Below are 15763 nucleotides of genomic sequence, written 5' to 3'. Positions count from 1 at the left end.
CTGAGGTTTCAGAGCAGCAGCCTGGACACGGCTGCTACTTGTTTTACAAGCATCACAGATGCCATTCGAGCTTTGGCCTTTGCAGGTGGAGCCTGCACAGCTGTGCAGCATGGCCATGGTTTTCGTAAAGCAGTAACCAGCACAGAGTCACGAGCTGGTCCCCCAGTCAAAGCCCTGCTCCCTCTTCTATTAGCCAAGGGCCTTAGGCAATTTCTTACCTTCTGGGCCCCTCAGATCCCCCTGCAAAACACATGACGGAGCCAGGCCACACCCCTGAGTTCATGGCGGGACCAAGCGAGGACGCCGCTTAGGCTGCAGCAGCTGCACACCCAGTAGGCAGATCCCACAGGGCTCCCACCACCTCATGGGGAGGAGCCTGGCAGCCAGCTTGGCTGAGTCACTGCCCAAGGTCACATGGTGGCCATGTGCTAGGATCCACTCCAAATCCAGAGCTCTCCAACCTGGGGACCCACACTCCACCCCGCTATAAATGCTGCCCAGTTAAAGAAAAAACACAACTACTTATTTTCTCAATTAAGATTCCTTACAATATTAAGTCAAATAACATATTTCTTTACATGAACACATTTCTGTTTTCTGAATGAGAATGGTTTCAAACAGAACAAAGTATAACTTTCCGTCCACTTGCAACATTCCTCTACTTCTTCAAACAAATGAATTCAATTAAGCTTTTTCCATTGGCTTTAAAGGTGACTTTACCAGGCAACTTAGCGTTAAAAATCAAAGTCTACACTTCTCAAACGAGTACAGCGGGTGTTCGATTTGAAAAAAAAAAAGGCAGGAGCCCAAAAAAACGAGACACTTGAATTGAGCGACCTTAATTAGCTGCAGTAGCATAATGTGGCTTAAAGCAAGCAAGCATCCACAGACAGTGACCAAGGGTGGCTCAGGTAACCCAGGGGTAGACAAGGTGACCCAGAGTGGCCAAGGTGGCCCGGGGTGACTGAGGACACCCAGAGGTGGCTACAGTAGCCCAGGGGTGGCTAAGTGACCCACAAACAGCTAAGCTGACCATGAGTGACTAAGGTGAGAGGGTGGCTAAGGTGACCCACAAATGGCTAAGGTGATCCTGGGGTAGCTAAGGTGACTCACTGGTGGCTGAGGTAACCCACAGGTGGCTAAGGTGGCCCTGGGATGGCTAAGGAGACCCAGGGATGCTAAGGTGATCCTGTGGTGGCTAACATGGCCCAGGCGTGGCTACGGCGACCCAGGGATGCTAAGGTGACCCTGCAGTGGCTAACATGGCCCAGGGGTGGCTAAGGCGACCCAGGGATGCTAAGGTGTCCCTGGGGCTGAAGGGACCCACAGGTGGTGAAGGTGGCCCACAGGTAGCTCAGGTGATACTATGCTAGCAGCAGAGGACAACTCAAACCTAGGAGGACTATCACCCTTGAAGGACAGCTCCATCCCCATTTACAGACTCTGGGAAACTTTTTAAATTCTTATGAGCTCTGAATATAAATTTGATACTAAACTGGAACATACATTGACAGGTATTTCTTTAAAGATTCTTAAGCATTATTTAAAAATAATGCTTTCTATAACTGGCTACTAAAAATAAAACAGAATGGCAATCCTTTGAAATATATTCTGTAAAACTGCTACTACATATTTAGATCATGAGAGTATAGGCTAATTTTTTGCATTTTAACATAATTATTACCTATTTGGAATATTAAGCTTAAAACAATAGAATCATACAATTATGTCACACAAAGACTACACAGCAAAGTAACAATTTTTTTGAGACAGTTTCTCGCTCTGTCACCCAGGCTGGAGTGCAGTGGCACAATCTCGGCCCATTGCCACCCGTCTCCTGGGATCAAGCAATTCTCCCACCTCAGCCTCTCGAGCAGCTGGGACTACAGGCATGCGCCACCACGCCTGGCTAATTTATTTTTACTTTTATTTTTTGTACAGACAGGGTTTCACCATGTTACCCAGACTGGTCTCAAACTCCTGGGCTTAAGCAATCCTCCTGTCTCAGCCTCCCAAAGTTCTAGGATTATAGGCTTGAGCCACCACACCCGGCCACAATTTTTAGAATTGCAAAAGATGTACAAAACTTCTCATTCCATAACACAATCAGCCCCTTCCGCAGACTTAATTTATTATATCAAATTTATAAATTACTTGATAAAATTTTATTTACAATTCAGATCACTTACTGAATTAAACCAGCTATAAGTATTCCATCTCATTGCTTCATGAGTCCTCTAAATGGTAAAGCCAGGGAACAGAAAGTTTTCTGAAGGAAATTGGCTTCTGGACGCACACTGGGAATGCACACACACACACACACTCATGCACACACGCACAGATGGTGTAAAGACAGGAGGTTTGTCCTGGTGGCCACCACTCAGAACACCACTGAGCCTCCTCCACTGAGTCTTAGAAGCAGCCCTACAGCACCATCTGCTGTTCTGCAGAGGTCACTCAACGCTCCACACCACAGCAACCAAGCCAGGAGCCACCCAGAAGCTACAAGGCATGGGCTGCCAGGGGCCGACCTGTACCTCACAGCCTGGTCTGGGTGCTCTGCTGAATACAAACCATCTGACAAGACATCAACATCAGACAAGGTCTCCCTGGGCCCTGATGGGTAGGACATCTGCATGGGGTAAGAGGAAACTTTTTGGGGTAAGAAGAATATTCTCTACCTCAGCTGCTTGGTAGTGTGGCACTGGCATACATTTATCAGAATATATTAGAGTGCACACTTTAGAAGAATGATTTTTGGCTGGGTTGAGGTGGGTGGATCACCCGAGGTCAGGAGTTTGAGACCAGCCTGGCCAACATGGCAACACCCCGTCTCTACTAAAAATACAAAATTAGCCGGGCGTGGTGGCAGGCGCCTGTAATCCCAGCTACTAGGGAGGCTGAGGCAGGAGAATCGCTTGAGCCTGGAAGGCAGAGGTTGCAGTGAGCAGAGATCATGCCATTGCACTCCAGCCTGGGCAACAAGAGCGAAACTCTGTGTCAAAAAAAAAAAAAGAGTTTTATTGTCTGTACATTTTACCTCAGTAAATCCAATTTTTAAAAAATCAGAGATCCCAGAAGAAAACAAATTCTGTAAGAAAGGTAAGTCTCAATTTGAAATAAAATAGAAAATACATGTATTTCAAGAAGAATGAATTAAATGGGTTCCAAGAAACAGAATGAATAAGCCAGAAAAGGCTGGATACAGCATAAGAAAGGCAGTGGTCCCTCTCAATAAGAGGACACGGAGAGGCAGAAGTGCTGATGCTCAGGGCCCATGGGCGCACACGGCCCCACACTACACTCACCACGCTCGCCGCGCCCGACAGGCACCTTCCCTGCCCCACGTGACAGAGGAGGAAGCTGAGCAGGGGAGTTGAGGCACTTGCTCGACCGCTGGATCCAAACTCAACTCCATTCCCTACTCTGCTCTACCACTCCATGCCAGGCAAGAATATGGGAAAAAGAGAAAATGGAGCCAAAAAATCAAGGAAACCAGGAAAAAGAGAAAACGGAACCAAAAAAATCAAGGAAATCAGGAAAAAGAGAAAACGGAGCCAAAAAATCAAGTATACCAAATCCAAGTATAAAGCAAATTAAACTGTTGCATGAACTTCAGCAATCGTCATAATAATATAAGTGCCATTTATGAATTTGGAACTTTGATTGAACCAAGGTTACAGAACAGAAGAAGTTTTCTACTTTGGTAACACAGAAGACAAATAAGGCTGGGCGCGGTGACTCACGCCTGTAATCCCAGCACAGTGGGAGGCTGAGGTGGGTGGATCACCTGAGCCCAGGAGTTCAAGACCAGCCTGGGCAACACAGCAAAACCCCGTCTCTACAAAAACTACAAAAATTAGCCAGGCATGGTGGCAGGTGCCTGCAGTCTCAGCTATTCAGGAGGCTGAGGCAGGAGAATCGCTTGAACCCGAGAGGCGGAGCTTGCAGTGAGCCAAGATTGTGCCACTGCACTCCAGCCTAGGCAACAGAGCGAGACTCTGTCTTAAAAAAAAAAAAAAAAAAAGAAGACAACAAACTGACAGAGGTCAGACAAACTGACACCACCGAGGAGGTGAGGGCCAGATAAGCGCTTCTGCTGCCTTCCACGCAGGAAACTGAGAGGCCGCCCAGTGCCACAGGCCATGAGCACATGGGCCACTCAGTCTCTAGGAGGACCAGCAGGGGGCGTGGCTTCAGGCTTGGTAAGCTGATCCAGGGCTCATCCTGGAGCCCTTTCCCCTACCCCCCTACCAAGGGTGCCACAAGAATGAAAGGCTCATTTTCTGTCTCTTATGTGGCTAAAGCTGGCCACAAAACACACTTCTGGCCAAGGAGAAAGACACAGTTCTGGTGAAAGACAAGTGAAAATATGCTGGGGGCTTCCGCAATGTCTCTGACAAAAGGAACAGACAAGAGCTCCACGGCCTGCTCCTTCTCAGTTGTTCCTGCCTTAGATGTGATGTCTAAAGCTGCTGCTGCAGTACTGCAGCGATACTCACCCAGAGCCCTAACATGGCTGAACTCTGGACTAGCTCTAGCAAACTCCTCCCTCTGGATTACTTATGACATAATAAGTGTGTATATACATCCAACATGTGTAAGATACTGTGAGTCATGCTGTGACTTTCACCCAGAATCAATCCTAAATGATACAGGAAAAGAAGGTTGGAGAAACTTCAGGTAGCTAAATCCTCCTCCACGTGAACTAACAGTGCACAGTTAATGTCTAAAGTTCACAAATCAAACAATAGCAAGTGCAGGAGGCAGCCCTTTCTCTTGGTTAAGCTCCTACTATGTTGCATCTCTGTCACTTATAGCCAATCCTAATACTAATTAATATAGAAATACAAATATCTAAAACGCATTTTAAAAAATCAGTGATGCCGCTGAGGAGGGCAAGAGCTATACTCTATCACTTCTCATCAAAAGCCCTTCCAAGTTTGAGGGCATCACTCCCATAGAAATTGAAATTAAGCACAGGTCTGCTCTTTTCCTGCCCCCAGCAGGCCCAGCCTCTCCCTCCCCTCCAGCCCACCAGGCTTCTCGAGTCATATCCTGAGCCCCTCCTGCCTGGGGTGCCCACCTCCCATGCCATCTGCCTGGATAACACACCCAGCTTTCCAGATTTGCTGCAACCCTACATCCATGAACTCTCCTGCCCTGCCTCCTGGGCACACCTCCTTCCATCCCCACTTTCCTCACAGTGCCACCATCATCACAGGCTTCCTCCCCTCCACACCCACCAGGCTGTTCACACACAGCGGGCAGAGACTGTATCTGAACCCTCAGTGCCTCAATCAGGGGCAAGGCAGAGGCCAGGCTCCATCACTGAACGCAGACATCCTCACACCGTCCTCTGAAGAGACTTCAAATGTTTTATTTTAAATTGGATTGATGGGCCTTCACGCATCAGGGGACTGTCAGTCACTAAAGCACAAAGCTCCTGCCATACCCGAAGGGCCACCCACGTACCCTCAGACCAAGGAAGGGTGGCCAAGGGGCAGGAATGGCCAACAGCCCCACTCCCACCACCAGCATGGCGATGGTGTAGGTTAAGAAGGGGGTCAGGAGTCATCAGTCTTCCAGAACTCTCCACATATCAGGATCACAAGGGGCTGCAGGCTGGAACCTCAGCCTCCAGCACCTTACACGGGGGAATCTGCCCACAAGAGGGAGCTGCTGTGTCACTCCAAGTCCCTCCATGTAGAAAAAGCCTTTGGGAAATACTGAACAGAAGTAAATTCAGATTGTCCTGGATCTACACATGAATCTTCTCACTTCTTTCCTTTTACACACACACCAGTCTTCAAGGTCTGGATTCATTACTTTTAGTTTAGTCATGCTCAGAGCACAGCAAAGCTAAAAGAAAATTACCAATTTCTAAGAACTTCAGATATTTATGATTTTACACCCAACAGTGTCTATTTTGTTAAATTCTTATCTATTCAAGTTATACTTCTGTGGTTAATTGTGTACTTCTTCAGAACCTTAAAGCCACATATAAACTGGGAATCCAACCACTTCTTAGGAATTTTTTTTTAACTTGATGCTGTTTAAACCAAGCTTTACTCAGATTATTTTTTAAGTAGAAAACAATCCCAAGTCACAAACTCCCTTGTTCCACACCTACCTACCAGTGTCCTTGGCCCCTGTGGACACCAGCTGGGGGCGGGCTTCTCCCTGCAGCGCACACGCCAAGCAACCTGGGGGAGAGCGGCCGGGTGCCTCCTCTGGGTGCAAGAACACCCCTGCTCTCCCAGCAGCCGTGGGCTGGCGGGGCAGCTCTACTGTTTTCTACCCCCCACCAGCTGTCACCACAAGACTGGTCTGTCCCCACATTTGTCCTCAGGCCTCGGTCACTGCCTCCCCACAGGGGCTCCTTGTTAAAGGAATGACTCTCTCCTGAGCGCTGCTACAGGTTCTGAAACATGGTGCCGAGTGCAGCAAACATTGCGACTTCCCAAGCAGCAGCCCCACTTGTCTGCACCACTTGACGTCATTTTCCCTAAATCTGGTGTATGTGTAGTTCTTCCCTGTCATCTCAGCTTAGGCTGAAGCCCCAGGTCTGAGGAAGAAGAATGCTAAGGGTCCACGTGTTTTTAAGAGCATGGTCTCCCCGCCCATTATGTAGAGCTTGCTGGAAGCCTGGAAACCCTGCCCTGCTGTCCCTCACTCATTCCCGCACCAGGGCACCTGACAGGAGGCCAGAACCAGAGCTCAGAGACCAGTGGACCTGTCCTAAGAGAGCGAGTCCTCACAGCAGCTGGCCACTAAAAAGGGGAGGGAGTTTGTGATCCTCCACTCCTTCCCCTGGTTTTACTCCCCTCTCTCCGATCCCTCTGATCCCTCCCAACCCCATGGGCCTGGGGACACCACAGGACGAACACAGGTGCATATGACTCACATTGTGTCCCTGCTCTGATGCTGCCTAGTCCCATGGCTGCTGGTGGCCTCTAAAATTAGAAGGGTCTTTGGAAAGGGGCTGTGCATGGTCAGATTTTCGGGACAGCACTCAGCTTCACCCACCCCCATCACAGAGGACCCGCTGGGGAGGGTAAGGGGCAGCACAGTCTCCACCGGGCCCACCTGCAGTCCAGGCCCACAGGACCCACGGAGGGCCCTCCTGACTGTGGCCACACCTTTCTGCTGACATTCTATACTTTGTATGTTTTTCTCCAATTTCTCTAATACATGTCGAAATGCGGATGGCAGGCTTGTCAGTTCCAGAAAGCCTTTCTCGCACTCTGCCTTCATCTTCTGAGGCCTCACTTTGCTTTTCGACCTAAATTAGGTCCTGTCTCTTCCAGTCTTTCTGCTTCATTAGGGGCTACTCTGTCCATCTACCACTCACGGTTTTGAGGTCACCAACTCAGGACCCCGTATCTGCATGCACTGACAGGCGGGCAGCACACAGTGGTCCTGCTGACAGGCGGGCAGCACACAGTGGTCCTGCTGAAAGCAGCAGTTTGGTCTTTTCCTCTTAAATCAGAGTCCTCTGAGATTCCCTGGAAGGAGATATTCTCCACCTGTTTATGGTTTTAACTCCCCTCGGTAGGCAGCCACACTAAGGGGTGCCGGGAGGATGCAGACAGCTGGCAGTCATTGTCATTCTGGCAGGCCGGTCAGCACACAGAGTGTGGAGGCCTCTGCCAAGGAACAGGGAGGAGGGCTCTCTCTGCCCTGTGGGTTTGAATGCAGCCAAAGCATCTTGGGATCTGGAAATCCTACCCAGCACACAGTCCTCCATGAGACCTTCCAATTCCAGAATTAGTAGAATTGGCAACCCAGACAAGGCCCCACCAGCAAGCAGGCCCCTTAGAGCAGGTCTGCCCATTTCTATAAACCTTAGGCTTTGCAGGCCACTTATGGTCTCTGTTGCAGATTCTTTCTTTTCTGTTTGTTTTATAACTCCTTAAAAATGTAAAAACCATCCTTAGCTTTCAGGTCCCAGAATCTGCTCACAGACCACAGCCTGCCAGTCCCTGCCCCAGGAGACCCACCTGGGCATCTGCAGAGGCGGCTCTGCCCAGGCAGCAGGGGACTCACCCAGCTGTCAACGGCAGCCAGGGGTGTGGTGCTGGGTGCCCCTGACCACAAATGCCATCACCACTGACCTGGCTGGCAAGGCGTCTTCATCCTCGGGATCTTCATCACTCATGGGCCTGGCCTCTAGGGGGTCCTCAATGCTCGTTGGATGAATGAGCGTGTGCTCATTGGCCATTTCAATTTCATCTTTTGTAAAAAAAAAAAAAAAAAAAAAAAAAAAAAAAAAAAAAATCTGTGCAAGTCTTTTGCCCCAAATTTCACTGTACTGCCTTGTCCATAGGGATCTGTAGGATTCTTCATGTACTGTGGACCCTGAACACTAAGGCAGGCCTCTGTCAGGCATATGCCTCTGCTGGGCGCACACACCTCTGCCAGGTGCACACACCCATGTCAGACACACACGTGTCAGGCACACACATCCCGAGTGTACGTACCCCTGCCGGGCGCTCACACACCCATGTCAGACACACTCCTGTCAGGTGCACACACCCATCGGGCACACACACCACTGTCGGGCACACACACGCATGTCAGGCACACACATCCCGAGTGTACGTACCCCTGCTGGGCGCTCACACACCCATGTCAGACACACTCCTGTCAGGTGCACACACCCATCGGGCACACACACCACTGTCGAGCACACACACCCATCAGGCGCACACACTACTGTCGGGCACACACACCCATTGGGCACACACACCACTGTCGGGCGCACACACCACTGTCGGGCACACACACCCATCGGGCGCACACACCACTGTCGGGCACACACCCGTCGGGCGCACACACCACTGTCGGGCACACACCCAGCAGGCACACACACCACTGTTGGGTACACACCCGTTGGGCGCACACACCACTGTCGGGCACACACCCGTCAGGCGCACACACCACTGTCGGGCACACACCCGGCGGGCACACACACACCACTGTCGGGCACACACCCGTCGGGCACACATACCACTGTCGGGCACACAGCCGGTGGGCACACACACACCACTGTCAGGCACACACCCGGCGGGCACACACCCAGCGGGCGCACACACCACTGTCGGGCATACACCCATCGGGCACACACACCGTCAGGCACACACCTCTTTCAGGTACACACCTGTCAGGTACAGGTAAGACAAATTCTTTTCTCAGTCAATGTAGTGTTAGCATCCTGCCCCTGGGGTACACACCTTGTACACTCCCCTGCCTTGCAGGCGGGAGGAACTGTGAACATGATGGGATATAGTGTTACATAAGGCAAAGGTGAAGGGATTTTACAGATGCAATTAAGGCATCTCATCAGCTGACTGAGTTCATCAAAAGGGAGATTTTCCTGGGTGGGCCTGGCCTGATCAGAGAGGAAAGGAAGAGGGAGACGCTGCCTTAGAGGCGAACTGCCCTGCTGGGAAGAGGGCCACAGGGCAGGGGCTATGAGCAGTCTCCAAAGCCAAGCGCCACAGGCCTATGGCCACAAGGAACTGAGCTCTGCCAAGAGCCAGTGGGCCTGAAGAGGACCCTCAGTCAGATGCAACAGCAGCCCCAGCTCAATACAGGCACCTTAACTACTGACACTTCAAGGAGCAGAATCAGGGGCTCAGGCTTCTGAACAGAGGCTGACACACCTTCGACAACTGTCCAATTCCACCAGGGAAATGAGCCGGGCTCACCAGGGCTTTGTGCCCAGAAGCACATGACTGTGAAAACTTGACAGATGAGCCACCACTCAGCAGACAGGAAGTAAGTAAGACTGGAGGAGCTGGCAGGGAAACGCTGACTGGGGCTTTGGAATATTGTCGGTATTCTCTTTAATGGTGTATTTTCTAATGTGCGCTCAAGGAAGCCCCTTCTCTTTCTTCTTCGTCTATCTCTAGCCCTAAATCCAGTAGACTCTGCTTTCAAAGCTGAAATAAAACACTCTCTAGGTAACATCTTACTCTCCTGAACTTTCAGAACTCAGGAATACTCATGCTAAGACACTTTACCCTTCCTGACAATGGAGTTTACTGCATAGGTTCCGTAAGAATTTGTCCTTCTTTTTACTTGGATGTAACTGGACAAAAAAAATGTGCCATCAACCCCACATCTGGAGTGTCACATCTGAAAGTGAATCCCTCACATCCCCTAAGCCCACCCACAGGAAGGATCTGTGCCCTGTGGAGCCAGTGCCCACCCAGCCCCCACAAGGCAGCAGGCCTGGTCCCTGTTCTATAACTTATGGGGGCCCAGAAAATTGTGAGGGCCTCAAGTTAAAGAAGTTCAACATTTTTAAAGACTATGGGCAAAACCTGGTGTGGATACATTTCTTGGGTCTGGCTTCCTAGTTCCAGGGTAGAAGAACAAATAAAACCAATCTTAAAACTCTCTGGAATGACAGAGGCTACTGGAAAAGCCATCTTAGTTCCTCACAAAGCTTCGGACAGAAATGAATCCTCTGATCTGGCCAGCTGCTTTCCCCCTGCTGACCTTCCAATAGGACGCCACGTGCCTGAGCACCCCTGAGCTGATGCGAATCAATCAGGCCCAACACCACACTGACAGCTTCCTGGTGACAGGGGTCATGCCAGAAAAGCACATTCAGAGACTTCTCGTTCTTAGCCAAATTTTTACTTTAAAATTTCAGTAATCTTTTGGAATATTTAGATACTAAAACATGACCTTTGCTCAGTTGGTTATTTTAGTCAATAAATTACTTTGAAGGAAGAAAAATGTCAAGTTTTTGTCACAATATCTGAGGATCCAGAATTAGCGTCCTTACAATAATGTGCTTCGTTCGAAGGCCCTCATTAGCCTGACCATCCACCCGGACTGCCCATCTCCAGAACCTTCACACAGAGAAGAGCCCTGCAGAGGCTTGCGGAGCTCTGCACCAGGACACCGCCAGGCACCAGGACAGAGGTCAGCACACAGGACACCCCAGGGAGGGCACCTCCATGCTGTGTAAGCCTTGAATGATGGCTCTCTCCTTCTGGCCCCAAGACCCCCTCTGAAAAGCGCCAGCCCCTAAAGACGCAGCTGCCTGTTGGCACTGGGCTCCATGTCCCTCCTCACTTCTCCTTTCAGTCAAGGCTTCAAGAGAACTTTAGTTCCTGACCAGTTGGTCAGACGGCCACACCACACTGTGCACAGAGCAGGAGGCAGCAGTGATGCCCGGTGGTAGCAACAGGTAGCAACATGAGAAGTGACTTAGGCATCATAGTGATATGGGCACTCCTAAACCTCCTGGAGGGAGCAGGGCCACCCCGGAAACAAAGAACTGTCCTGCACAAAAGGACTTCCATGCAGGTGGAAAGGCTGCTCATAATTCTCTAAGCCCAGGCCCAGCGGAGTTTTGGATTGACACAATGCATTCTTCTATACTTTTAACATAAACTCAATGTTCCAGAAATACAGAGACTACCTAGAGACAGGGAAGACTGAACACTGCTTCCTTCAGGGTTGACCATTTCAGAAAGTAATGCCACTCAGCTCTATTGCTTATGGTTTTCAGGTCACCAGCTCAGTACCTGCCCCACATCTGCCTGCACTGACAGGCCCACAGCACTCAGTGGTCCGAGTGAAAGCAGCAGTGCCTAAATGTTCATACAGTGGCATAGAAAAGTATTCTATTATGTATCTTCAGTTTCTCTTTATATTACATTTCAGCATGACACTGCTTTTTCACATTATATGGCTATAATTATATAAGGTAATATCTTCTGTGAACTTCATTTTAAAATAAAAAGACGAGTTAATAAATATTTGTTACTAAAAGAAGATGTGGTGTGTGGCGGCAATGAGAAAGACTGAGAAAGCTTCCCAAGCTTAAACACGAGTCAAGGTTTCCTGAAGCCTCCTCAGCAATTCCTCTTGTGCAGGGGAATTACTACAGGAATTCTATCTACTGCGTCCCCCCCAAGATGTTCCAGCCTCAGAAGATAATCTCATGTATAAAAACACAAGAAATAACTTCAGTCTTTTCAAGCAAAAAGAAAGGCAAAAACAGTGAGTCTTCCTGAAACTAAAAATAACACCCCACACCCCTACAGTGCGACCTGCGGCTACACTGCACAGACAGCAAAGGCAGGACCCGGGAGGGAGGCTCAGAGGGAAACCAGACGGTGCAGTGAGGCTGAGGACGGCCGTGCCTCCAAAGATTTTCCAGCCAAAATCTTTCATGTTTATTTATTTTTATTTAAACCACCCTGAAAAGGGAAAAGAATAACATGACAAACTGTTTGCTGCCGAAATTAGCTCTTATTTTATGAAAGAAAGGAAATACACGATTTCTATTCGCAGCTAACATTTAGTAACACAGAATCAGGAGGAGATATGACTCATCATGTCGTAATATTTTATAATTTCCAGTTCTTCAGTTTTGCTTTCTCAGCACATGCTTTAGATATCTCCTTCTGGCCTGATTATTTTTTCTATGCTTTTAAGAACAACTTATTGGTGCAAAGGATTATAAATAATTCATTTCTCCAATGCACAGGTACATTATATAAAAATACTTGCTATTTCACATATATGGCATAATTAATGCAATGCTTTACTTCTGTGGCATGTTAAAAATAGGTAGTCACAAATCAACACCTAACTTAGCAATATTAAACCACAATGTCTCTTTCAGACTCATTCCAACTCTGGGATCCTCATTCTTTCAATAAACTCTGGTTACAGAGAAGCTGATTTCCTATCACTAATTAAGCTAAAAGAAGCGCTATGGCTGACAATAAAATTCCATCCCACTGGCACAAGCCACGATAAAGGTGACCTGATTTTGACCTTCCCATACTTGGACTGCCTGTGTACCCAATAAAAAAAGCATCGATTGAAGATAAAGCCTCCTTTAAAGGTCTCGCTAGGGAACCAGTTGTCTGAAATTCCTGACATTTACAGACAGAAATAGCAAGCAGGACCTTTGCTGGCACAAACTCAAAACCCAGTAGTCAGACATGGGCGTGTCCCTACTCCCCAAAGACGGTGTCCCCGCTAGGCTCCCAGCCACTCTCATCCATCCACACTCGCGCCCTGGTGACCGCCCCTCCCCGTGGCTCTGCTTGCAGGTGGGAGCACAGCTGTCCTCTCCCTACGTGTCCAGTGAGCGGCTCACATGAGAGCTGCCAAGCGAGCTCCTGGTCCCTGCCATGCCCAGAGGGCATCTGAGGCCCAGTGGGCGCTTGTCAATATCCACAGAACAAATGAACACAAGAGCACACCCGCGTTCTTCAAGCCAGCAGCAGCCCTCTGACACTTTCTCTTTCCTCTCATCTCATCTGAACCCATGAAAAAGCTTCCGGGGAAATGTACAACTGGACTTCCTGAGTTAGTCACTCAGCTGCTCACAAGTAAATTAATCTGACACCATACTAATTTTACTGGGATTTTAGTATTTGTCACAACTTCTCTCAAAAGCAGACACTGAATCATGAGATAGTCACCAAAAAATAAGTACTAAAGAAATCTTTTTTTTTTTTTTTTTTTTTTTTTTTTTTTGAGAAAGAGTCTTGCTCTGTCACCCAGGCTGGAATGCGATGGCATGATCTCAGCTCACTGCAGCCTCCGCCTCCTGGGTTCAAGCGATTCTCCTGCCTCAGTCTCCCGAGGCTGGGACTACAAGCATGCACCATCACACCTGGCTAATTTTTGTAGTTTTGGTAGAGATGGGGTTTTGTCATGTTGGCCAGGCTGGTCTCGAACTCCTGGCCTCAAGTAATCTGCCTGCCTCAGCCTCCCAATATGCTAGGATTACAGGAAAATTTTCTTTTAATTACTCCTAAGAAAATAATAATCAATGGGAAAAGGCTTTCACCAAGTCTAGTGCCTGGCATGAAGCACTGACTCAATAAATAGTGAACCGACCCCAAAGAGGGCAGCAGGTGCCACACACGCCACTGGAGGGCAGCAGGCACCACCCCAGAACCAGCAGGAGGGACTCATGGGTGAGCTAAGGCTGCAGTAAGATTAGAAACCAACCAACAGTAACAGATCATCTGTGCTGGGAAGTATTCAATAAAGCATCTTTCAAAGGCAAGCCAAAAGGCTTAATTAAGCAGTTTATATCAAGAAAAAGGCATTTCTACCAGTCAGATTTGATCAGATCTTTACAGGTTTTTACTCACCTCGAAATCTGTCTAGCTTTATGTCTGCTCTGATCCCAAGGCAGCTTCCTTCAGTGTGAGCGGACTGAGAGAATATCTCAGCAGGACTGAAGTAACCAGAATTCCGCGCTTGGCCAGCGTGTCTCCTTCAGTCGCCCCTTAAGCTCTCCATGACAGCTTGAAAGGCTCCACTCTGTGCAATAGAGAGATTCAGTAACTTCACAGTTGTTTGATTCAGTATCAAAAACTTTGTCACCATTTCAGAAGTGAACTCTATAACAATAAATACTCTCCATGAAAAGTCTTCTAAATACAAATTTAAGTTATTTTAAATGTATTCTTCCGAATCTGTAAAGGGGATATGCGCAATCCATCACGTCTCCTTCCATCTGCCTGCAGCAGGTAGAAGCACATGCGACAGATGGAGCCAGATCATTGCCGGTCCAAGATCTCGGCATCAGCGGCACCAGGCCACACACATAGGACTGGAGTCTCAGGCAGAATCTCACATGTACTCATCTTTTTTACAATTCAATATGCATACACCCCTACGCATGCACACATGTGAATGTGAGTCCAGATACAGAGACGCACCATCCCTGCACTTGCTCTGCCCGAGTTTGGAAGCTACAGGCCACCTCTGCTTCTGAAGCAGAGGCTGTGAAACAGTATCTCTATCTCGTTTCTGCTCTGTGTGAAAGCGTTTTCAACCAGCAAGCCATTAGAGAAAATGTTTCAACATGCTAATATAATTATAAAACCTCAATATGAAGTATTAAAATTTTCTTCCTGAAAAGCAAACTGATATCCAAAAGAAGGGGAAGTCTGCAATGGGTTTCTTCATTGCAGAGTTCCAAAGAGAAGTCTCTGGGAGCTGTGTCCAGGGGTAAGCGGGTTTCTGAGTGGGAACCTGGAGGAAGGAGGTGAAGTGTGGGATAAGGTGCGCGTGAAAGTGGCTCGACTCTCGCTATGCAGACTTGGCCAGGCCATCACAATGCGTTCCTGCTGCCCCAGTCACTGCTGCAGTCCTCAGAGGAGATTGGAGGCTACCTTCCAAACCTCCCACCTGTGACCAGCTGACATTCATCTAGAACACACGTCAGCTCGTCTGCTGGGACAGACCTAAGACACAGAGACAAGCTCACCTGTGTCCTGCACTAGCACCACCAAGTCAAATGGGCTGTCACTGAAAATGCTCTATCAGCCTGGAATTACAGCTCACAGAGTCATCTTGTCCAGCACAGCAAATGAGGGCCACATGTCCAGAACTGTCCCCACTATCAATGACCCCCATCATCACCACACCAGATTCAAGCTCCCAAATCACCCTCCCCAGCAGTCCCAATCACCACGCCTGGGTGGAGAGTGTCAAGAAGTGCAAGGACGTTGGCCTCTGACCTTCAGCGTTGCCTCCACTCAATCCGAATCCAGCTCCACCACAGCCCCTCCCCAGTGGGCAGAGAGCAAGGGCCCCGAGTGAGCACGAGTCGAACAAGCTTCTCTGGAGATGGCACCTAGCCCCTCCCTCAATCCAAAGAGCCACAAAGAAGTAAAATCCATTCTAGAAGCTTTACACACCAAAAAGTCCACCGCCTAAACAAAGAAAGAAAAACACAGCAGAAAGGACATGAAACCAA

At 48.8% G+C, this 15763-nt stretch overlaps 1 protein-coding gene across 14 annotated transcripts in view; it reads right to left on the bottom strand.

The window, feature by feature from the left end:
* ADARB1 (adenosine deaminase RNA specific B1) overlaps positions 1–15763 on the bottom strand; it is a 156102-nt gene that overhangs the window by 87280 nt on the left and 53059 nt on the right. For 7 of the 14 annotated variants that reach the window (XR_002912752.3, XM_009234043.4, XM_024239439.3 and 4 more), the window contains exons 2-3: positions 14148–14319; positions 8118–8235 (exon numbers count right to left, since the gene is read on the bottom strand). The exons of 1 other annotated variant lie outside the window; for it this stretch is intronic. Coding sequence is in view for 6 of the 13 variants with exons in the window: in XM_009234043.4 (XP_009232318.3) it covers positions 8118–8154 (37 nt within the window). In the remaining 7 variants the exon portion in view is untranslated. Of the gene's footprint in view, positions 1–218; positions 344–8117; positions 8236–14147; positions 14320–15763 lie in introns of those variants that run through there. 6 more of the 14 variants (XM_063720923.1, XM_063720925.1, XM_024239441.3 and 3 more) reach the window with 5 other exon arrangements.

This window comes from Pongo abelii, chromosome 22 (assembly GCF_028885655.2).
Source record: "Pongo abelii isolate AG06213 chromosome 22, NHGRI_mPonAbe1-v2.0_pri, whole genome shotgun sequence".
Lineage (NCBI taxonomy): Eukaryota > Metazoa > Chordata > Mammalia > Primates > Hominidae > Pongo > Pongo abelii.
The sequence above is the reverse complement of the archived record's forward strand: the minus strand, read 5'-3'. Positions and strand labels throughout refer to the sequence as shown.